Here is a 25,688-nt window from a genome sequence, read left to right as displayed (position 1 = left end):
CAGGTGCCAGGTCGTGCTGAAAAATGAAATCTTCATCTCCATAAAGCTTTTCAGCAGATGGAAGCATGAACCCACTTTTGAACCAGAAACAGCGGCAGAAGCGCCTGACCTGGGCTACAGAGAAGCAGCACTGGACTGTTGCTCAGTGGTCCAAAGTACTTTTATCGGATGAAAGCAACTTTTACATGTCATTCGGAAATCAAGGTGCCAGAGTCTGGAGGAAGACTGGGGAGAGGGAAATGCCAAAGTGCCTGAAGTCCAGTGTCAAGAACCCACAGTCAGTGATGGTCTGGGGTGCCATGTCAGCTGCTGGTGTTAGTCCACTGTGTTTTATCAAGGGCAGGGTCAATGCAGCTAGCTATCGGGCGATTTTGGAGCACTTCATGCTTCCATCTACTGAAAAGCTTTATGGAGATGAAGATTTCATTTTTCAGCACGACCTGGCACCTGCTCACAGTGCCAAAACCACTGGTAAATGGTTTACTGACCATGGTATTACTGTGCTCAATTGGCCTGCCAACTCTCCTGACCTGAACCCCATAGAGAATCTGTGGGATGTTATGAAGAGAAAGTTGAGACGCAAGACCCAACACGCTGGATGAACTTAAGGCCGCTATCGAAGCATCCTGGGCCTCCATAACACCTGAGCAGTGGCACAGGCTGATTGCCTCCATGCCACGCCGCATTGAAGCAGTCATTTCTGCAAAAGGACTCCCGACCAAGTATTGAGTGCATAACTGAACATAATTATTTGAAGGTTGGCCTTTTTTCGTTTTAAAAACACTTTTCTTTTATTGGTCGGATGAAATATGCTAATTTTTTTAAAGAGACTCCGTAACAAAAATTGCATCCTGTTTTTTATCATCCTACAAGTTCTAAAAGCTATTCTAATGTGTTCTGGCTTACTGCAGCACTCTCTACTATAACAGTCTCTGTAATAAATCAATGTATCTTTCCCTTGTCAGACTTGTCAGCCTGTGTCTGGAAGGCTGCCAAGTTCTTCAGTGTTGTGGTTCTGTGATGAATCTCCCCCCTCCAGGCCCCTCTCTGCACACTGCCTGTGTGTTATTTAGATTATGGCAGATTCTCTCTTCTCTCTTATCTTTTACAAGCTGGATAAATCGTCCTCTGAGCTGGCTGGGCTTTCACATACTGAGGAATTACAGACAAGGGCAAAGCTGTTTGCAAGAAGAAAAGAGCAGCCTGAAACTTCAGTGCATGAGATTCTGCAGGGGGAAAGAAACACACAAATGATCTCTTGAGATACAAAAGGAAGGGTGTATACAGCCTGCTTGTGTATGGATGTATTTTCTATGTGTGGACATACTGTACATCAACCTACTTCCTGTTTTGGTGGCCATTTTGTTTGTTTATAAACAAACTTTTTAAAACTGTTTTTAACCACTTTTAATGCGGCGGGGAGCGGCGAAATTGTGACAGAGGGTAATAGGAGATGTCCCCTAACGCACTGGTATGTTTACTTTTGTGCGATTTTGACAATACAGATTCTCTTTAAGATAGGAAATTTGGGTTTTCATGAGCTGTATGCCAAACTCATCAATATTAAAACAATAAAAGGCTTGAACTACTTCAGTTGTGTGTAATGAATCTAAAATAAATTAAAGTCTAATGTTTATCAGTACATTACAGAAAATAATGAACTTTATCACAATATGCTAATTTTTTGAGAAGATCCTGTATACACAAAATCCTTACTGTGATAAATAGCAGCCAGTAAGGATTTTGTGTATATACTGTATATCCAGATCTACGGTCTGTGGTAAGGAGATTGGACTTTGACCAGGGGGGTAACATGTCCAAGAATGCACCAGGTGGGGTCTAAATTCATTTTAATTTTGGTGACTGAAGTAATAAAGTCGCAAATTTGTTACATTATGCAAGTTTGATGTAATAAAGGGTTTCTGATTAGTGAAGCAGCGGTCAGTCGTCCCATATTCCATTTAGTCTATTGTGACTTGCGTTGGGAATTATGGTTCACTTTGTGAACCTTGTTTGTATGTTTGGCATAGGTAGCCATGACAACAATGGAAAGTTACAGCACATGTTACATCACATCCGCTGTGACTGTCCTCCTGTTACTCCAGATTGCCCAGCAAGCTCATGGTGAAGCAGAACTCCTAGGAGTGTGTAAGGGGCTCGTAAAGAGGATCAAAAAGCCCTCTTAGTAAAATGCTATGCAAAGCAGAAATCTGCCTTCTTAACACAGAAGGTATTTGTGATTATTCAGGATAGAGTGAGTATATGAGGTGTCCCACAATGCACCACTGCTGAATATGCAAATCATCCCTTTGTTGTCCCTGAAAGCTAAAACAAGCTAACACATCATTGCATTCCAGCAGTTCTGGAGGGGTGTTTAGCTTTTAGGGGCAACAAAGGGACAATTTGCATATTCAGCAGTGGTGCATTGTGGGAGGCATCAAATGCTCACTCCAACCTGAATAATCATAAATACCTTCTGTTTTGAGACAACAGATTTAAATTGCAGCTCAGATTTGACCAGCCTGAGAGCTTCTTATGGCAGAACCTGTCTGACATGATTACAAAAGAGAATGTGGTTTCCTTTAAAGGGGGTATAAAGCCTGACATTCACACAGGAGGCATTTAAGGGGGTTTTCACACAGACATGGAAGAGGGACTGGAATAAGTGTGTGTGTGTGTGTGTGTGTGTGTGTGTGTGGGGGGGGGGGGGGTAGAGGAGGCACTGAAAGGGGGCACACAGAAGAGGCAGGGGAAGCCGTGTAAGAGGAAGAGGAAGCACAACTCTATGTAAAATACTAATGAATTAATAAAATGCAAATCGGGTCATGTTTGTTACAAAGATGGAGGTTTCCAATGATTTCTAGCCCCACCCTTTCCCTGCCCCCACTGATCTCCTGCCCAATAGGAGCTGCAGTGTGCAACAGTTTGGTTCCTCATTAGACAGAAGGCTGGGAGGAGAGATATGGCTATACTGTGTATATATATATATATAGGAGTATATATGGATGTATTTATTTCCAGCTACAGAAGTATTAGTGGTTTTGGATCTCCATGGCATAAATGGATAATTCCTCTACCTCGCAGCTCCTGTAAGTTAGTGTTGTGTAATGTCACAATATCTTTATTTGCACAAATGGGGACAAGAGAGAGATAAAGGTACATTACAAGGGGCATATGAGAGACAGGAGGATACAATGGTAATTCGAATGTGTAAGTGACACCACATTACTCTACAAACATAACACAGATCTCTTGCTATAAGTACATGTAGGTCTGTTGTCACAAGAGTAACACATTGCTTCCATTCTGTCATTACTGCTTTTTAATTTATGGCCTATGCTTTATGTGTAGGGAGGTCATTGAGATCCCAATAACTCTCAAAATCGACATCCTCCCGAAATGTATATATTTGTTTTATCCAACTGCCTCCTTCATAGGTAATCACCCAGATCAATGAATACACACTTTATTTGGGGTTCAGGCCATCCTAGACTTACACATTCTCTTTTGATGAGACGTAAGGGTGGGGGAGGTCTGACTTCAGTCTGCACCACAAGGCAACACTGCTAGCCAGGATAATAGACTGAATGTATTTGGATGAGACTGTCTGGGAATCCTATTTTGAGGAGTCCCTCCCCTCCTGTTCCCTTCGGGCCTTGCTGTGGATAGGGGATGACCTCATCCTCTTATCCTATTACATCCCTTACCTAGCGAGACAAGTCCTATCCGTTTGGAATACAATTAAATCTAAACATAAACTCCCCTCATACGCTAGTCTGCTTTCACTCATGTTTTGTAATCCTGCTTTCATGCCGGCTATTAAATGCAACTCTTTTCTTTCGCTTATCAGTAGTACCTGGCCACAAATCCAACATATTAGGTCAGACTCCCCACCTGGTCTCTCTATTTCTGACACTGGTTTTTCGTTGGGTACTGAGTGGCTGGTTTGGAAGCAATTCATAACCTTTCGGAAATCTTTAGGAGACAGGAGTACTCTGGCTCGTGCTTTCACTCATTTTAAAACTCTTTGCTCAGAGCAATCCAAACCTACCCACCTGGTCTCTGTCTGCTGCGGGCTGCTGAGGGAAGTGGGACTGGCGGAACCCCACACTATTTTGTTCACAAAGGGAGAAAATGTTAGGGAAGTCCTTCTCTGCTGAGCAGTGGTCCAAGGCTTTTACACTTGCCCATGCATTTTCAACCTCTACACGATTGCAAGAAAGGAATCACAAATGACTTTCTAACTGGTATACAGTAGGTTCCCACTCACTCTTCATAGCAGAGGTCAGGAACCTTTTTGGCTGAGAGAGCCATAAACGCCACATATTTTAAAATGTAATTCCGTGAGAGCCATACAATATGATTCAAACTGGGACAGTAGGGCTCACATCCCTGTTGAAATGGTGATGTGTATAAAGTTGATCCGCTGGACAGCAGAAGTGTCAGACACGTCTTCAGCTTCTCTTGGGTTTCAGCAACATCCAAAATTTCCCTGAGAGCCAGACAGAATACCGACTAACAGCTTGTACAATTAGCTAGCTGACTTGGGGAGTTGATTCATTTTGTAGGACGAGATAGCCGCACTATGGCCCAAGTGACAGGCAGCCTATTGGGCCAATCAAAGTGCGGGGATCTCGTTTTACAAAGTCACTGGAACCGACAGGGTCCAGAGTAAAACAATTGGAGCAGCCGTTCATTTTGGGGTAGTGCAAAATTTTACTTGCGCTGCCACACTAAGCTGAGCTGCTTGAGCAGTGTAGCTTAGTGAATCAACCATACTGATTTGTCTGTGAGCCAGATGTAGCCATCAAAAGATCCACAGCTGGATCCCGAGCCATAGGTTTCCTACCCCTGCTTCATAAGATGTTTCTCTCCACATCAGATTTATGCTGGTGCTGCCATTCAGATGCGGGATCTCAAATACATCTTTGGTAGTCTTGCTCCTTAGTCGCAAAGTTTGGAACAGCTCTTCAATATTTATAATGACATGTGCGGTCTCTTTTCCCCTCCTCCAGTCCTGAATTGGCACTTCTTTCTATAATTCCTGGGCGATTATCGTTCCTGAAGAAGGGCCTCCTTCAGTATTTCCTTTCTGCAGCTTAAATCATGATTGCTAGAGGTTGGAAATGCTCCCCCCCCCCATCTGTGGTCTCATTGGCCGAGGCTTTGCATGATATTATGTATATAGAGGACCTGGTCTACTCTGATTTAGGCACCGAGGAATCCTTTACATCCACCTGCTCCGTTTGGATTGACTATAGGATTTCAGATTCATTTAGAAGGATGTTCCTACCTTGCCCTACCTGGCTTACCCTCCATTATATGTTTTCCCCTCATTAAGGGACCTTATTTGATGGATATGGTACCTCTTGGCCACTGTTTTTATGATTTGTGCTTTTTGCTTTGGTTTAATACTATTGATTGAACTACATGCGTTATCATGTGATGTGTGTTGTTTCAGATTGCTATTCAGTTACTGTTTGAGGATGCTCAAATGTTTTGTTCTGTCCTGTTCTGTTCTTTGTTTCTCCTCTAGCCTCTGCTTCTTTCTTCACCTTTTACTTCCTATTGTTCTTCTCTCTTTCTCTGCCTAGATGGGGGGTCTGGAGATGACTCCAGTCCCCGTACCCTCCCATCTTTCTTTTCTTTTATTCTTCATTACTATTTAGTCTTCTCCCACGAAGCAGGTGATTTCAGCGCACTGAGCTCACCTCCGGGCGCCAAAATCACACGTCCCATAGCAGTCATTTGGGGCTCCGGCGGCTGCTGGACCCCGACGTACATCAACTTAGAGGGGAATAGTATTTAACCTCCGCTACGATCGCCGCTAGGAGAATGTTAGACGGCGAAACCGCCGTCTATTTACAATGTACAGCACTGCGATCTAATGCAGCTCTGTACTGGGGACAGCCGTGTCACTCAGGTGTCCCCTCTGGAGGCATAAGAGTGATTGGCTGATGCCTATGACAGCTGATCGCTGTCTTTGGCTAGCGAGGATAGCAAAAAATAAAAAATAAGAGTCCACCAACAGAAAGCTCTGTTGGTGGGCAGAAAAGGAGGGAGGGGAATAATTTGTGTGCTAAGTTGTATGACCCTGCAGTGAGCCCTTACAGCTGCAGTGGCATAAACTGTAAAAAATAGCCTGGTCACTGGGGGGGGGGGGGGGGGCTAAGTCTATGGTCCTGAAGAGGTTAAAGGACAACCAAGGTGACATGTGACATGATGAGATAGACGTGTATGTACAGTGCCTAGCACACAATTAACTATGCTGTGTTCCTTTTTTTTTTTCTTTCTCGGCCTGAAAAAGTTAAACATCAGGTATGCAAGTGACTGTTTCTGTCTGGGTCAGACTATAGCATAACCCTCACTGATAAGTAATTACAGCCATAAAACACTTTCCTGTCAGTAAATGGCTTCTGAGAGCAGGAAAGAGATAAAAATGGTTAATAGTTCATAAATTTGAGCTCTGGCATACTTCAATGAAGGTGTCATTGAGCAGAGACAATAAAACAGTAAAAACTTGAAACATAGATTTTAATATAAAATAAAACCATGGGATATCTAAAAAGTCATTTTTAGGAGAAGTAGGACAGATACAATTGTTTTTCTCATCAGTTTATTTTCACCTCGGCTGTCCTTTAACGCCGCCAGGTAGTTTTGCGGCAGCAGGGAGAGCCGTCATTCAGCTCTCCTGGCGCCCAACTCACCGGCGACGCAACCACACATACGCTCCTCCCACTTTTCTTTCTCTCTTTGCTTTCTGAGGTACACCGTACACCGTACAGTCTGCTAGTTGTAACTGATGCATTATGTTCTGTCTTCTTTGCCTGCATTGTAAAGCATGCTGTATGGGCACTATGTGTCATGCTCTTTTTCCCTGATTGCATACTTTGTATATGTTGTTATTACCTTTCTAATAATACATAGATTCAATAAGAGATTCTAATAACTCTGTATTTCTATGCACATATAATGCAAATTGTATGCAGCTAATCGCATTTGTCAGTAAAAACTTTTGATTGTCCAAATTCTAAGATGCATAACATTTGCATGCAAAGCAAAGTTATTGTCATGTGATTGGCTGCCTGTAATGAGCACAACCTTCTGCAGTTCTCTGTGAGGCTGATATCTAGCGATGGTCAGTGACATGCCGATAACTCTGAGATGGGGAAAATTGTATGCTAATTATTTGCAAGGTTATGTAGATGTGGCATCCGGCCCATTTCCAATCTGCATTATCTTTGCATCAGCTTGGAATTATCAGCAGCTCACTGACTATCCCTAATGATAATTGTTCCTTCCCTCAGAATTCTCTAACAGGAAGTGATGATATTTCTCTATTTGCAGCACAGAGTCCCGGCATCAGGAACCTCTCAGAGATTCGTCTCTCTGTATCCACAAACTGTACAACGGATGATGATGTCACTGGACAAGAGTCTCCTGCAGATATCCTGGTTACCCCAAATATTCCCCCAGACTCCCCTCACTTGTCTAACCCTGAGGTGCTGCATAATCAAAACAGCTCTACCCCTGCTGGTGGTTCTTATTCCTGTTCCATATGTGGGAAATGTTATGTAAGGAAATCATATCTTGTCAAACATGAGAGATCTCACACTGGTGAAAAGCCCTATTCCTGTGCTGAGTGTGGGAAAGGTTTTATACAGAAATCAGACCTTATCATTCATGAGAGATCTCACACTGGAGAGAAGCCTTATTCATGTGCTGAGTGTGGGAAATGTTTTGGGCATAAAGCAAACCTTGTCATACATGAGAGATGTCACACTGGTGAGAAGCCCTATTCATGTGCTGAGTGTGGAAAATGTTTTGGACATAAAGCAAACCTTGTCATACATGAAAGATGTCACACTGGTGAGAAGCCCTATTCATGTGCTGAGTGTGGAAAATGTTTTGGGCAGAAAGGAAGCCTTTTAATACATGAGAGATCTCACACTGGTGAAAAGCCCTATTCATGTGCTGAGTGTGGGAAATGTTTTGGAGAGAAAGGAAACCTTGTCAAACATGAGAGAGTGCACACTGGAGAGAAGCCCTATTCATGTGCTGAGTGTGGGAAATGTTTTGGAGAGAAAGGAAACCTTGTCATACATGAGAGATTTCACACTGGTGAGAAGCCTTATTCATGTACTGAATGTGGGAAATGTTTTGTTCACAAGTCAGAGCTTGTCAGACATGAGAAATCTCACACTGGTGAGAAGCCCTATTCATGTGCTGAGTGTGGGAAATGTTTTGGAGAGAAAGGAAACCTTGTCATACATGAGAGATCTCATACTGGTGAGAAGCCTTATTCATGTACTGAATGTGGGAAATGTTTTGTTCACAAGTCAGAGCTTGTCAGACATGAGAAATCTCACACTGGTGAAAAACCCTATTCATGTGCTGAGTGTGGGAAATGTTTTGGAGAGAAAGGAAACCTTGTCATACATGAGAGATCTCACACTGGTGAGAAGCCCTATTCATGTGCTGAGTGTGGAAAATGTTTTGGACATAAAGCAAACCTTGTCATACATGAGAGATGTCACACTGGTGAGAAGCCCTATTCATGTGCTGAGTGTGGAAAATGTTTTGGGCAGAAAGGAAGCCTTTTAATACATGAGAGATCTCACACTGGTGAAAAGCCCTATTCATGTGCTGAGTGTGGGAAATGTTTTGGAGAGAAAGGAAACCTTGTCAAACATGAGAGAGTGCACACTGGAGAGAAGCCCTATTCATGTGCTGAGTGTGGGAAATGTTTTGGAGAGAAAGGAAACCTTGTCATACATGAGAGATCTCACACTGGTGAGAAGCCCTATTCATGTGCTGAGTGTGGAAAATGTTTTGGGCAGAAAGGAAACCTTGTCATACATGAGAGATCTCACACTGGTGAGAAGCCCTATTAATGTGCTGAGTGTGGAAAATGTTTTGGACATAAAGGAAACCTTGTATCACATGAGAGAACTCATACTGGTGAGAAACCTTATTCATGTGCTGAGTGTGGGAAATGTTTTGAGCAGAAATCACTGCTTGTGAGACATTTGTGTTGAGTGTGGGAAATATTTTGGCCATAAGTGTACTTTTCCAATGTTTCTTTTACTTCTTGCAAAGCGCACATGGCAGCATTCTTACACTCTATCCTGAGGACTCTTTCATGCTGTGCATTGGATTGTTGCTGCTCTTTGACTGTCTATATCAATCCCCTTCAACTCCTCCAACACTTGCAGGCATTTGTAAGCATTGAAGCCTAGTGTACGTCTGGCATTTCCCAGGTTATGGCATTGGCTGAACGCTCTGCCTAAGCCAAAAGTCATCTGCCTGCTTGTTCATGGTGTATGGCAAAGACTATTCGAGGCAGAGGATGAGCAGGACAGCCAGGGAACTGGTATAGGGAAAATAGGGGCGTGGCTTGGTTGCAGAGTGCTATGGCTGCTTCAGCCTAGAATTTTAAAACTTAATGAAGATCGATTATCTTAAAAATAAAATGTTGCCCCCTTATACCCACTGTCCTACCCTCACATACCCCGCACATTTAGCACATAAGGGGTCTTTGCTATTTACTGCTAAAGTCGGCGGACGCTCATCTGCCATTAAAGTCTAAGGGGAAAATGCAAACGCAATTTTTTAAAAAAAATTGGATTAAACACAAATTTTGAACAACCTTTGTTCTCTGCAAACTATTCGCCAGCAGAAGAGTTCAGCCCATCTCAGCTGCAGAAGTGAATAAAGCAATGACAACGCTCAAAGCACATAAGGCATCCGGCCCAGATGGCCTGAGTAATGAATATTACAGAGTCTATGCAGATATTCTGACACCGCACATAACTGCCTTATTTAGCACTGTCCTTACGTCTGGTTCCTTCCCTGAAGACCTGCTACATGTCACCATTACAGCAATCCTGAAACATGGAAAACATCCTGCTGATCCAGCTAATCTTAGGCCAATCTGCCTTTTACACTTAAAACGTTTTTTTTTTCAAAAAATTTTAGCGTCTGGATGATTAAATCTACTACCTTATTTAATAAAATCCCATCAAGTAGGATTAGTCAAAGGAAGGCAGGCTTCAGACGCAACCAGACGTATTTTATATATTCTACAGACAGCTCAATGCTCTGGAAGGCCTTCTCTGCTCCTAACTTTGGATGCAGTGAAGGCCTGTAACAGGGTTAATGGGTTATATCTCCAGCCTATATTACACAAAGACAGGTTCCCTCTCTTCTTCCAACAAGCAGTGATGCCCTTGTATAGCACCCCTTCAGCTAAGGTACTTGTAGACTGTCTCCTCTCAATGACCTTTTTATATCACAAATGGCACTCGGCAAGGGTGCCCCCTCTCCCCCTGGTGTTTGACTCAGTCATGGAGCCAATAGCAGAAAAGATTAGAACTCACCCAGGCATAAAAGGGGTTGCTGCAGGTAGTATTGTCAACAGCCCCGTTTATAGGGGCGTGCGGCACCTATACTGGGGCACCTATGCCTGGCTACCTATACTGGGGGGACCTATAGCTGGCTACCTATACTGGGGCACCTATGCCTGGCTATCTATACTGGGGCACCTATGCCTGGCTATCTATACTGGGGCACCTATGCCTGGCTATCTATACTGGGGCACCTATGCCTGGATATCTATACTGGGGGACCTATAGCGGGCTACCTATACTGGGGCACCTATGCCTGGCTATCTATACTGGGGGGACCTATAGCTGGCTATCTATACTGGGGGTACCTATAGCTGGTTACCTATACTGGGGCACCTATGTCTGGCTACCTATACTGGGGGGACCTATACCCGGCTCCACAGGGGGGGGGGGGGGGGGGGAGGGGCGCAATTTTTACACCCTCGCTTTGCGTGCATTTTAACCTAGAAACTGCCCTGATTGTCAACACTATAGGCTTATATGCGGACAAAGTCATAGTTATTGTCATTGATCCAGTGAAATGTATTTTAGCAACTGATACAGTGCTGAAGCAATTTAGTACAATATCCTATTATAAAGTCAATGAAAGAAGATCCCAGATTTTGCCTATCAACATCCCACAGCAGACAAAAGAAATTATACAAGCCAACTTAAGCTACCAATGGGTTCCCTCACACATTTCTTACCTCAGTATTCACCTTACTACAAATTTTATGCAGCTAATTATATACCCTTACTTAAACAGACTGAGTCCAGTTTGACACTGTGTATTGGCAGTAGCGGTGCAGTCTGGCGACCACACAGCCAAAAGTCAGGCCTTTGGGGATTACCGCGTTAATATGCAGTAATCCCCGTCTGGCAGCCGGCTAAGCAGGAAGTGACACTCACTTCCTGTGGCCAAATCATTGATGTCCACGGAAGCATATTGATAAAATATGCTTCCGCACATGCACAACGCATAAAACTTGCAGCGGCCATTTTAAAAAACATGCGTCGCCATAGTAAGTATACTTCATATAAGTATGCTTATGACTAGCTGCATCCATGTGCTTCAATCTGCATTAAAATTTTAGATTAGTAACTAGATTTGCATGCAAGGCATGTTTTTAGCCCCTGTGGGGCTCTGCATGCCTCTGTTGGTCTTCATTTCAGTTGCAGCCTGGAGCGCTGTCACTTGTTTGATGTCTGTCTGAAGAAATGTGTATACCATTTTATGATTAGCAGTACTAGGAAAAAAATTATGTTTTTATCGTTAGACTATCGGTAGGTCTTCCCCGTGAGGGCCCATCATCGCCGTGAGGAATTCTAGTAGGGAATAATTTGTGCACATATTATTTATATTGAACGCCCTCCTTTGCTGTACCTGCTTTGAATGCAAGTTGTGTAATTTTGTCCATATTGTGGAGCCCTGCACATCTTTGCAGGTAGGTAATTCGGGTACGGCCTCTCTTTGGAAGTGCTGCTAATGTCTCCTGCTGTACATGCATCGCCATAGACTTACATTATTTTCAGTCTGCCACACGTCGCTGCAGGAGCCGCACGGTAACATAGGTATTTGCTTGCATTAAATTAGTGACTTCCAGCGCGTCACGTGTAGTGTGATATGCCACTTTCATTGCCGTAGCGATAGGCTGCTGTAAAATGCCATGCCGCACAGTGTGAAAGGGCCCTGAAGAATTATGCAAACAGTATAATAAATTCATGGTTTCTTGGGCAGGTAGAATTGCTGCCTTTATGCTCATTCTTCCAATCATATTATATAAATTTCGCACCCTGCCCATTCCAATCCCACAAACCTCCTCAATACACAGAACACTAATTCAGTATTTATGAACCAGAAGAAACCGAGAATACGCAGAGAAATAATGTGTACTTCTCCAGAAAAGGTGATATGGAACTTCCACACCTATACCACTATTACTTGGCAATACTGCTGGATCAATCTACATCTTGGCTGTCAGTACAGAATCCACCCACTTGGGCTCTAATAGACCAATTGGACAATTTAAAGGTACACCATCATGTCACCCAGCAGCTAATGCATCTTGAGAGCAATACACTACTAACCATACAAGCCTCTACCAGTGTGGGAATAATATGCAAAAATTCCTAAACCTAAAACAGCATTTAATCCCACACATTTACCCTTGCATTGACTGTCCTACTGGATTGCTGACTGGAATCTCGATTGCTGGATTTCATAAGGAATTAAAAAGATCTCCTGTTTATTCCAGAACCATAAGCTTAAAACATTCCGTATCTGCAAAAACAAGTTCAAGTACTATGTAGCACTAATGCTGCATACTAAGCTGTATAAAACCACTGTGGTTTGGTATACATCTTCAAAAGCTTACAACTTTACAAAACCTGTATACTTCACAACCATAGAAAGAGATATAGGGAAATCCTACCCCCTTTCTGTATGGTCTAAGTCATTATCAGTAATGTCTAAACTATCACATTGCTCCGCACATAAGGAATTATCTCAAAAGATAACACTTACTGTAGATGGTACTTGAGTCCGGACCAGGTACTTAGTCGGACCTATGCTAGAGACAATGCTGGAATAGAGGTTCTGTGCTGCATATTTGGTGGAACTGCCTCAAGATTACGAAAGGAACACCGAGAGCCTAATATAGTGTAGTATGTACTGGAAATGGGTGAATATTAAAGCGCAAGAAAAATATACTCACAAAGCAGGGTTACCTCCTAGGCAACCACTGTAAATGCAGGTGGGGAGATTAGACCTGTCCCCACTCAGGAATAAGAAGTCACTCTCTGTAGATTAGAAAATAAGGGGGTATATCACCCCTCCACCCGGGGTGGACACAAATCTTGAAGATTACAGTACCGACACTTTTGGGGAGTATATTAATAAATGTATGTCATTTTGAAATAGACAGTTATTGTGTCTGTTTTTAGGAGGTAAGTCCACCGCTGCCTTCCAAGCATTTTTAACTGTTTTAGTTTATTTTATCCTTTTGGTGTGTCTGCCTCAAGATTGCCAACTTTTGGGAAGAGCTGCGCTGCGTAATATGTTGGCGCTTTATAAATACAATAAATAAATTAAATAAATAAGAGCTCGGGACTTTAATGCATGATGTAATGGGGTATATTATTAGTAGTTCAGAAATCATGTTACATATACTCCTAGCAGCTAAATTAGCAATTACTAAAAACTGGAAATCTCCTGATCCCCATTGCTGTCTCAGGTAATCCAGATTATTCAACAAAAGCGCATTTGTGAGAACATTTATAGGAACAACATGTGTACGCAAGAATCCCTATGAAAGAGATGGATTTTCTCAAGGACCGGGGTGGGTGGTTACAATGGCATGCAGACACACACTCTGCTCTCGGGGATACATAATCAAGGGAGAAAGAACTGGTTGTATCACACTTGATAGAAAAACTCCACAAGCCAGATACGTATTCAGGATATAAGAGTGATAAACTCCTCCTGTTAATCTTCTACACACGGAGCAAAATCTAAGTAGAACCTAAGATGCTTTCGCCCCACAATATTTATTTTTGGGACAAGTGTAATCCATTATACACACACATATGATGTTGTATATGTTTGTTTGAAAATGTCTTTGGTTATTCTTTGTTCTATTTCTTCTGCTTTTTTGTTAATTCTGTCTTTTCCTAGTTATGAGAAAAATACTAATGACGCATGTTAAATTGTAGTTAACTAGTAGCACAATTTATGTCATGTTTATATGATGTAAAATGTATGATAATTTCTGTACATGTTTTGATTGTGTAATTCTCTTAATAAAATCTTTTGATTGAAAAAAATAAATATGGCAGCCTCCATATCACTCTCACTTCAGGGTCCCTTTTACACAACAACTACAACTCTTCGCAATATAGTGATTCATTGTTGCTGCTCAAAATAAAATGTCACATCACCTAAGATTGATTGTTTGCTTGTGTCCAAAGTCAGCAAAAGTTGTTTCGGTAATGCTAGGTACACACCATACAATTTTCTGTTATTATTTTCTGTTAGATTTACCTGCCAGATAGATAATTTCCAACATGTTGGAAATTATCTATCTAACCATCTATCTGCCGAGCAATTAGGCATTGTTCTACTCAGCAGGAGATAACCAGAAGACAATGCACCAGAGATAAGGACCAGTCTCTACCAGTACTTTACAGAAAATCTAATGCTGAGAATACATGGGTTGATTCTGGCGCTCGATTCTGCGCCCGATCGTTTTTGCCGCTCGATTCTCATCTTACCTTCTGCTCGTTTTTATCTTTTTCCATTATCCCCAATGCAGAATCGAGTGATGAAACGATCGGGCGGCAGTTCGGACGTGTCTGAATTATCTATCGAGCCAGCTAAATGGCTCAGAATCGAGTCGTGTATTCCCAGCATAACAGATTTTTTTTCTGTTAGATTTTTCTAACAGAAAATTGTATGGTGTGTACTAGACATAAGACCTTTAATGACAAACTGTAACAGATTACTTTACAAGCTTTCCACTTGCTTCACTTACAAGCTTTCATAACTTTAATTTTGGTCTCCAAGCGTGATATAGAACTAGATCAGAACATTACCAAAGTAATTGAACCCCGTTTAAGAAGGCATAAAGTAATACTGCTTAGGATTATGTATCCCTGGATGCGCCTATTACCATCTCTGAGGTCTTGGCCACAATTAAGACTCTTAAAGTCAACAAAGCCCAGGGTCCTGATGGTATACCATCTGAAAGCAGATCAGTTACCTCTCAAGCCCTTCTCCAAACTTACCATGATGCCTGTGCTCTGGGTATTCTCCCAGAATCCATGAGAGAGGCTCATATAACCCTTCTTCTGAAGCCTGGGAAGAATCCTGAGATGTGTGACTCCTATCGTCCTATCTCCCTTTTAAATACAGACGTGAAGATATTGGCCAAAATTCTTGCTGATCGTCTCAAGCTGGTAATAGAAAAACTAGTCGCCCCAGATCAAACCGAGTTTATCCCGTCTTGTTCTACTAAACTAAACCTTCGCACATTATTTGTTAATCTACAATATCCTCATAAAAATGCAGGTAAAAGAATTCTTCTGGCTTTGGACACTAACAAAGCTTTTGACACGTTATCTTGGCAATATCTTCAAGCGGTTCTTGAACTTTTTGGATTTGGCCCAGGCTTTAGGAAATGGATTTGTATCCTATATAATACACCTACTGCCAGACTGAGAGTAAATGGTCAAATCTCTGATCCTTTCCACATATGTAGGGGCACTCGCCAGGGGTGCCCTCTCTCTCCCCTGCTGTTCGCCCTAGCCATGGAACCCTTTGCTGCATTTATTTGTGGTGACACCCATATTATTGGCTGGGTGATCATCAGGGTGCATGAGAAAATATAGTTGTACGCTGATGACATCTTACTTTACCTTGACAGTCCTGGATCCTCGTTGGATAGAGTTCTCGAAGTATACAAAACCTTTGGTGATCTTTCGGGCTTGAGAGTTAACTGGTCAAAATCTCTGCTTTTTCCGGTGGATGAAGAGTCTGTTAAAGTGAACCTCCAGACTAAAAATCGACTCAGCAGCACTGAAAAGGCCTGGTGTTTCTTTAACAAGTTTCACAGCATCAGAACTTTGTTTCTCTTATACAAGCCTCATTTTTAGCTGCACAGAAGAAAACTGCCCAGGCAGTTTTCCCCTTATGCTGTGCAAAGCATGATGGGATTTCTGATGTTGTTGTTTTCGTTCTGCTGTTTTGGTGCAATTTTTTTTTTTTTACATTTTGAATTTGACATTTAAAGCCTAGCGTGTGCAGCTGGGAGGGGTGATCAGGACACAGGACAGTTGGAACTGTGTCTCCTGCTCCCTGTCTCCTCCTTTCAACCAAAAAGATGGCTGCCCCCATGACAAAGATGGCAGCCCCCATGAATCACAAACATTTGCCTGTTCTTTTAAAACAGGATGGGTAAAAGATTATATTACCTATCTATTCTAATTAACATAACTAATGTAACTTAATAACAGTATGTTTGTTTAGGCTGAAGTTCCCCTTTAACACTATCCCCCCTGACCTCCCTCTCCAAGTTTGCTTCTCCTTTAAGTATCTGGGGATAACAATTTCGAGGCACAACAACTCCTATATTAATAATCTAATTCCTGTTATGTCCAATGTTGAAGGGAAACTTAAGAAATGGAACAAATTACCAATAGATTTGCTGGGAAGAGTAAATCTTGTTAAAATTATCATTGCTCCAAAAATTCTTTATGTTCTTTTGATGGCTCCTTGTTGGGTCCCTATGTCATACTTTTCCAAGATTAACTCTTCGATACAATCCTTTCTTTGGGCTGGAAAATCCCCTAGACTGTCTTTAGACACCCTTCGCCTCCCCGTCTGTAAAGGAGGACTGGCTCTTCCCCACTTCCAATTGTATTTTTTAGCCTCCCAACTTTCCTATATCTTCTTTAGATGGGTACATAACCTTATTTACTGTAGTAGTCTTCCCTTCAAAGAAGGTTCCAATATCCCGACTTTCTCCATCAAAATATTTCATAAGGCCCAACAGATATCTAGAGAAAATAAACCGTTTTGCTCCCCTAGCTCTCCCCTTTGGTGCAATCCTAATTTAAATGAAAAGATAGAAGACCGAGAGCCCAATATAGTGTAGTATGTATTAGTAGGGGATGGGAAGTAATAGAGAGTAAGTAATATACTCACAAACCAGGGTTGCCTCCGAAGCAACCACTGTTACAGGCAGGTGGGGAGAACAAGCCTGTCCCCACTCAGGAGTAAAACGTCGCTCTCTGTGGATAGAGGAAGTTGTAGGGTAGATCACCCTTCCACCAAGGGTGGATTTCTAGATGCGTAAAGGTAAACAGAGGCGCCGAAAGTATAAAAATCGATAAAACGTTAAAAATGTTTTGGTTGCGGTGGTGGACCAGCTAACCATAAACAGACCACAAGGCTGTTGGTTTTCAAAGTATATATACACAATTTATTCAAATGCTCCCAGTAAACAGTCGCATTTGAATAAATTGTGTATATATACTTTGAAAACCAACAGCCTTGTGGTCTGTTTATGGTTAGCTGGTCCACCACCGCAACCAAAACATTTTTAACGTTTTATCGATTTTTATACTTTCGGCGCCTCTGTTTACCTTTACGCACCTAATTTAAATGAGTTTTCATCATTACAAGATATTGGCTTTTGGATCTCTAGAGGGATTAAATATATCAATCAGCTTTTTCAAAATAATCGTCTCAAATCTTGGGTCTCTCCTGGCTTTAGAATACAACCTCCCCCATTGTGCACGTTTTCGTTATCTCCAGCTACGCCATGCTGCCTTGTGCCAATTCGGTGGACCTGAGACATAGCTTTCCCCAGGTATGGTTGAGAAATGGCTTCTGATTAATGACCCTTCTAAACTCATCTCTAGATATTACTCTAACCTGATCGAAAATAAGGATTTACATAAAGATAATAAAGCCAGGTCTAAGTGGCTGGATTGGGGTGAAGAACTATCCTCTGATGATTGGGATGATTTTGAAGAAAACTATATTAAAACAGTTGTAAAGAGAGGGAAACCGAGAGCTCGATATGGTGTAGTATGTTAATGTAATGGGATCTGGTGAAGAAGAAGGTGATTATACTCACAAAGGTAGGTCGCCACCAAGGCAACCACTGGGCGAGCAGGTGGGGAGAATTATAACCTGACCCCACTCAGGTCTAAGAAGTCGCTCTCTGTAGATAGGAAAAAGTGGGAATACACCCCTCCACCAAGGGTGGATTAAATGATTTTGTAACAGGATAACAGAGGCGCCAGGTAGAGTAAAATTAGTTAAAATCGTTAAAAAGGGGGAAGTGGGTGGACTCACCTCCCTTCTGGAAGAATTGGCCGGACAACGGGCAAGTTACTTGCAGTTTAAAGTAACATTTATTAATAACTCCAAAAGTGCAACGCGTTTCACGGGTAACAGTCCCGCTTCTTCAGGCAAACTATTTTTGGAGGGTACACTGTCTGGTCAAGAGCTGGGTATAGCGCCTCTGTCACAGAGGTGCTATACCTCAGTCTGCATGGAGAGGCATGCTGTTTCCAAGGCAATACCCCTATCACATGTAATCATCTCCTGAAACATTGTTTGAATGTGCCTTGGAGTGTACCCCTGAACTTTATAGGTGTTGTGCATTAACTGTTCCAAAACCGCATTCAGTTGATGTTGGGTACCCACATTCTGTTGTCCCAAGGTGCCTAATTTTTGAATGACCTGTGTCATGCCTTCTATGTGTACACTGTTTGCTACCCCCATTCTAGTCCCCATGCCTCCCAAGATTGTATCTGCTATATTCCAGGACCTTTTTCTGGCTACACTATTCCCTGTGGAATGTTACATAGTTACATAGTAATTTGGGTTGAAAACAGACATACGTATATCGAGTTCAACCAGAAAACCACATACAACACCAGCCTACTCCCTCACATATCCCTGTTGATCCAGAGAAAGGTGGAAAACCCTTACAAGGCATGTCCAATTAGCCCCAAAAGGGAAAAAATTCCTTACTGACTCCAGATGGCAATCAGATAAAATCCCTGGATAAACACCACTGGGCATTACCTAGTAATTATAGCCATGGATGTCTTTCAATGCAAAGAAAGCATCTAAGCCCCCTTTAACCACTTAAAGCGGAATATAACCCTGCATTTTAACTTTGCTCTAAAATATTATTTACAGCATATTATATGCAAAAAGCATTTTTTTTTTACTAGACCAGCATTGGAAGGGTTAAACACAGAGGTTTAAAGTTCCGTGGAGAGATATGCAGAAGTTCAGATAGATACATTCTATTTAGTTGAATGTATCTATTGATAAATGTTACACACTCTTTGGCTGTCCTCCAAGCTCCTTCTCAGTGAGAGAGAGTGAGTCACATTCAACACTTAGATACATTTATGTAAACAAAATGTCTATTTCAGCTTCGGATGCGTCTGCAGAAATCTCCAGGAACTTTAAAGCCCTGTGCAATGCTGGTCTAGTAAAAAAAAAAAATGCTGGTTGTATATAATATACTGTAAATAATGTTTTAGAGCAAAGTTGAAATGCAGGGTTATATTCCGCTTTAAGGACCAGGCCATTTCTCCCTGATCCGTGCTGCGTGTGCTCTCCAGCCCACAGCACAGATCAGGAATCAGCCAGGGCGATCAGATTTTCCCCCTTTTTTCCCCACTAGGGGGATGTCCTGCTGGGGGGGTCTGATCACCGATGGCTATTTTTCACCTTGCAGGGGGGGGGCTTCTCAAAGCCCCCCTCCGCAGCGATTTTTGGCTTCCCTCCCTCCCCTCCTTCCCCTGGGCGGCGCAGGACGGAGATCCGTCCTGCACCGCCTCTAATAGGCTTCAGCCTATAAGACTGTGGCGATCCCCAGCCAATCAGTGATCCCCTGCCAATCAGAGGCCGGGGATCGCCGATCTCCTTTATGGCGCTTTCTTCCCCGCGTGTTTACATTTAGCCTGCGAGCCATGATCGGAGGCTCGCAGGCTGTTCATGGAGACACCCTCTGTGAACTGACATGCGTTTCCATGGGAAACCACTTGCGACCTGCCGACGCCTATCGGCGTTAGGCGGTCATTAAGTGGTTAAATGCAGGTATAGAATTTGCCATAACTACTTCCTGTGGCAATGCATTTCACATCTTAATCACTGTTACTGTAAAGAACCCTTTCCTAAATAAATGTCTAAAACGTTTTTCCTCTATGCGCAGATCACGTCCTCTAGTCCTTTGTGAGAGCCTAGGGACAAAAAGCTCATCCGCCAAGCTTTTATATTGCCCTCTGATGTATTTATACATGTTAATTAGATGCCCTCTAAGGCGTCCTTTCTTTAAACTAAATAAACCCAGTTTATCTAACCTTTCTTGGTAAGTGAGACCTTCCATCCCTTGTAGCAATTTTGTTTCTCATCTCTGCACCTGCTCTACAACTGCAATATCTTTCCTGTAATGTGGTGCCCAGCGAACACTGGCAATCCAGAGCAGAAGACTTGGGCATAGCCGGGGCCACCACAGACCGTAATAGGAATTACTGCTATAGCGGCGCACAGGGAGTAACTTCAGTGTTGTCAGAAGACGGAGCTGAAGTTACTTATAAAACACTGTAATACGGCCTCCAGCAATTGCTGGAAGCCTAATTATTTCATTCTCCACTATCCACATTGACTTAGAGGGGGAATAGTATTTAACGTCGCCGGGAACTTGTTTTTATTTTCCTTTTAATGCATTCCCTTTTAATGTGCCCAAGACATAAAGGCCTGTAAGGCCCAGTGCACACCAAAAACCTCTAGCAGATCTGCAAACTGCTAGAGGTTTTTTCAGATTTCCGAGCGATTCTAGGCATGTTTAGAGCGGTTTTCTAAACATGCCTAGCGTTTTTTGGAGCGTTTTTGTGTAGCAGATGTCATATATTGTTACAGTAAAGCTGTTACTGAACAGCTTCTGTAACAAAAACGCCTGGACAACCACTCTGATCTGGCGTTTTTCACAGCGTTTGGCGTTTTTCCTATACTTAACATTGAAGGCAGAAACGCCTCAGAAATCCAAAAAATACTGCAGCCCCCGAGTTTGCGTTTCTGGAAAAAAACGAGCCACCCTGGTGTGCACCATCCCATTCACTTTCATTAGCCAAGCGGTTTTCCCCCTGCGTTTTAAAAAACGCTGCAGAACCGCTCTGATGTGCACCAGCCCAACCAGGATAAAGCGGCAGTGCTGCAATTGTAGTAGTTATTAGATATCACTCACACAAAGGACCAAGAAAAGTAGTTTACTTAATCAGAATTAGTCACACAGCATTTGCTAGGACTTGAGGACTGAGTTTACTATATTTAGAGGTTTACTATTTACTATATCAGAGTTTACTATAACAAGATTCTACTGCAATTGAAATTGGGCCTCTATAATAATTGGAGTAGCCCTCAGTTGAATTAACGGAAATGACCTTTTTTTTTTTTTTTTTTTTTTTTACAACTTTGTGTCCCACATGATGGTAGGTTGGGTTCCTGCGTAGTCACTGGCAGGATGACTACCTGGGCATTAGGAGTTCCCACAATTTTGACATCACCATCTCCCTTCTCATTATGCAAGATCTATTGGGGCCTTTAAACTCTAGAGACTGTGGGATGCAAAAACCGTATTTACACGGTCCTTCATCCTCCCTGACTAAGGGTGCTAGTTTTAAAATCTCTATTTTTTGTCTCATCACTCTTCCAACATAGTGAGACCCTGGGCTGGGGTGCTACCTGATGTATCCCAGGATTCTAACTCTCTACTCCAAAATTTCCCGATCCATTTAACTAACATCCCATCCCATGCTAACCCATGTGGTCCTCCCCAGAATAATAAGGTGGGTACCCTTTCCTCTGGGGAATCAATTAGCATATTAGTGACAAAGATGTTCCCAATTGTCCTGATTGGACCTTTGCCCCCCATATATCTTGAGGCAATATGTGTACTTTAGGTCAGGAACAATGTACTCTCTGTCATTTTTCAGTAAAGAGTCCCGCCTTACTTACCCACCTTGAGTAAGGATAAGTGACTGAGCACAAATTGTATTGTATCGTAGTGTGAATGGTGTAGTGAGGATGGTGCTACCCGTGTTTCCTCTTCCTTTATCAGCATGTCTCTCCCCACTCTCTTTGTAATGTGGAAATATGGCTGGATCTCAATTTGTACGAATTGTACAAAGAACCGAAACCCCTCTGCTTTCCAGCTTTTACATTCATATAGTTGTTCAAGGGGCACCCTGTATTCTCGGATTTAGATTGCGGCATCGGTTCCTCTCTTTATTCTGGAGAGGAAATGACGCTTACTGTCAGTTCCCCTCCAGTCCAGAAGAAGCCCTACCACACTCTGGAGCTCCATGACAAGGTAATCCTGAACAACACACTGCATCTGTTGAATGTACCCATTGTAATGAAATGTACCTTTTAGCATCTCTTTGGATCTGTCTATTTGGGCTGGGAGGGTGAGGTTCAAGAGCAGATCTAGGCTTCCCTTGAAGTGAAACTTCCAGCACACCTGATCCTCTGTACCTTTCACCGACGTTGTGCCATAAAATGTGTTTTCTTCTGAGTCCAGTGATCTGCTTTTAAATTCCCTGCTTGATCTATTCAGTCCAATCAGGGAAGTCAAAAGAATCGGCACCTCTTACTCCAAATATGAAAATGCTTGGACCTTGTGTTTTATTAACCCCTTTTTGTCTGTGAGAATGTCCTCTTTTCGATCTTCTAGGATGAAATAGCAGCCAAGGATCACTATCGGTATGGCGTTGGAGACATAGAAGATGGAGGCAAGCAGAGCTCTGTCATCACCTGGAACCAAGCAGAGGTGAGTTCTCCACCCTCTGCCACTGCACTCATTTCTGGAGGGGGTCGCTGGGAACGCTGAAGGGGGGCCCGAGTTGAGGGAGAGGGAGGTCGGGTCCCCCTCCCCGCTGCTTTGTGCCAGCAGCTCCTGGAGGCTACATATACTGGGTGCACCTATAGACCTAGCTATCTGTACCTATAGCTAGCTAACCTATACTGGGGGCACCTATAGCTGGCTAACCTATGCAGAGGGCACCTATACTGCTATCTATACTGGAGACACCTATAACTGGCTATCTATGCTGGGGGCACCTATAACTGGCTACCTATGCTGGGGGCACCTATAACTGGCTATCTATACTAGGGGCACCTATAACTGTCTATAGATATTGGGGGCACCTATAACTGACTATCTATACTGGGGGCACTTATACCTACCTATACTGTAAGTTTTTTTGTTTGTTTGCTTGTCCTGCCTGGCCTGCCTTTCCAATTTCATTGTTTTGGCTTTTTTTGGGGAGAGGGATCCCAAGTTTCGCAGGGGGGCCCAGTGACTTCTAGTTATGTGCTCCCTCCTCACCCCTGCTCACTAGAACAGATATGGATATTAAGCAGGTGGACTTCATGAATGAGTTCCTCAAATTTTTGCCCAAGCATAATTATTTTTAACATACCGTATATACTCGAGTATAAGCCGAGATTTTGGCCCCCAAAAAATGGCCCAAAAGTGGGGGCTCGGCTTATACTCGGGTCACTACCCTAACTATGAGCAAATGTAACCTCCCCGAGCACACCCGCGCCATCCGCCATAATTACAGAAGTGTGCGGTAATGTCCCGTAGCTCCCCCCTCGCCACACATGTGTTTGAAGTATGCCCTCCTTTATATACATCTTTATGTGCGGAAGCTGTTCCCCGCTGCAGCACATTGTGATGTACGTGTGCCATGTATAAGGAGATGGCTGTACGCTTAATAACTCACAGATTCCGGCCGTCAAGAGGTTCGGGGTCACCGCAGCATCGTGATCGGTGGGCTGGCCTTAGCATCTGCAGAGCGGTGAGCGCTTCTTTCTTCAGCACTGCGATCCTTGCCTGTCAGCCCCCATCTCATTGCTATGATTCCCTCTAGTGGCGCCTCTCATGCGCAGGGGTCATAGAGATGCGACTGGACTGACAGGCAAGGATCGCAGTTCAGACCAGTAAAAGCACTCGCTGCCGCTCTGCAGGTGCTAAGACCCGCTCCCCGAACACAATGCTGCGATGACCCAGACCTTGGAAGGATTCTTGGCGCTCGGAAGCTGTGAGTTATTAAGTGTACAGTCGTCTCTATATATATATATATATATATATATATATATATATATATATATATATATATATATATATAATAGCACACGTACAGTACATCACATGTACAGCAGTGGGGAACAGCTATAACCGTCCAGCTCCCGCACATAAAGATCTATATAAAGGGGGGCATACTACAAACACATGTATGGTGGGGGACACAGCTATTGCTGCACAGCATGAATTTTTCAAGAAAGTTGTATAGTGTGCCTACATACATCAGCTGGACTCTCAATGCAATCATTAACAGTCAATAAATATCTATGCAGATAAGCTAAAACTACCTATAGAATGAACGTTGATGATTACATTGAGAGACTATCTGATGTCTGTAGGTTGTCATTACTACTAGGCCTCCCACTGCTGAATTTACATGAGGGGGGGCAGCTATTGCCACACAGCTGCACTGCTCCCCTGTGCCTATGGTGGGGGAGAACTGGGGAATGTGGTGTTAAATGTCTGCATATGTTAGCCCATTAAAACAATGCACAATTACTTCCTTACTCTAATTTTTGTGTTCAATATTTAAAAAAACATACACACATGGCCATCATTAAAATTCCACCTGCACCTCTCCATTTCCTAGCCTCGGCTTATACTCGAGCAAATAACTTTTTCTGTTTTTTTAAGGTAAAAGTTGGGGGGGTCGGCCTATACTCGGGTCGGCTTATACTCGAGTATATACGGTAAGTTTTACCTTTAGATTATGGGATGTGCCATGGGGGCAGGCTATGCCCCAAGTTTTACCTACATTTTTATAGCAGTTTGGGAAGAGGAAGTATTCAACTCTGTTCAATCTCATAAGATGGAAAAACAGGGTCGTTATATATACAACCTCATTACACTCTGGAGGGGAGACAGAGGTAGTTCCCAGGAATTTATAGATAATCTAAATATAAATGAGCTTAACATTCAACTCAGCATGGATTGTAGTGACACCAAAGTCGTATTCCTGGAAATACACCAGAGCGAGGGTAAACTCTGGACTAAAACCCATTTTAAGGGTACCAATCAAAATGGGTATGCGTATATCCCTGTAGAATGCTGTCAGCACCCCAGGTGGGTGGGTTACAGAGAGGTCAGTTGCTCCGCATTGCACCAACAATGATGAGTATTACACTTGGTCAGAAATGTTGGAGGCTCAATTCCAAAAGAACGTAAGGAGGCCAAGTGGATCTATGATATGGGGTCCCTGGTCCCCGGGGGCTCTACACTGGGATCAACCTTAATTGCAATATAAGGAATGACTCATTCCACTGGTTTGGTCTTGGTGTTGAGGCTTGGGGGAGCTGGGTCCCCATATTCTTAGGTTAATGTTTAGACATAATTTTATCACGTTACCCAATTACTGTCCATTTATTATTTCACCTTCTTGTTATTATGGTTTAGGGTCATTATATTGCCATTATTTATTGTTATAAAATCCCAATCAGGTGCACAATGCTGTTTCCTGGAAGTGGGGTGTTTGAGAGTTTAGTTGGGGGAATAGTGTGCCAGATTGTGCAGCTCAATCTGTTATAAAACATTATCCCTGATTTCTGGTGAGATTGTATGAGTATGGGGAGGGAAGATGGATGCAGAATGAATTCAGGAACTGCATTGTGTGCTGTAGGAGTAAGCTGAG

The 25,688-nt window shown here is 42.8% G+C and overlaps 2 protein-coding genes across 2 annotated transcripts in view; both read left to right on the top strand.

Moving 5' to 3' along the window:
- LOC137535301 (zinc finger protein 605-like) overlaps positions 1–10,747 on the top strand; it is a 28,188-nt gene extending 17,441 nt beyond the window's left edge. Inside the window, exon 5 of the mRNA XM_068257132.1 lies at positions 7,348–10,747. Coding sequence (XP_068113233.1) covers positions 7,348–8,894 — 1,547 coding nt within the window. The 3' untranslated portion in view covers positions 8,895–10,747. The remainder of the gene's footprint in view (positions 1–7,347) is intronic.
- The window catches only part of LOC137535286 (zinc finger protein 585A-like), a 301,513-nt gene that overhangs the window by 17,425 nt on the left and 258,400 nt on the right, over positions 1–25,688 (top strand). The window lies entirely within an intron of this gene.

This window comes from Hyperolius riggenbachi, chromosome 10 (genome assembly GCF_040937935.1).
Source record: "Hyperolius riggenbachi isolate aHypRig1 chromosome 10, aHypRig1.pri, whole genome shotgun sequence".
In the NCBI taxonomy this organism is placed as follows: Eukaryota; Metazoa; Chordata; class Amphibia; order Anura; family Hyperoliidae; genus Hyperolius; species Hyperolius riggenbachi.
The sequence above is the reverse complement of the archived record's forward strand: the minus strand, read 5'-3'. Positions and strand labels throughout refer to the sequence as shown.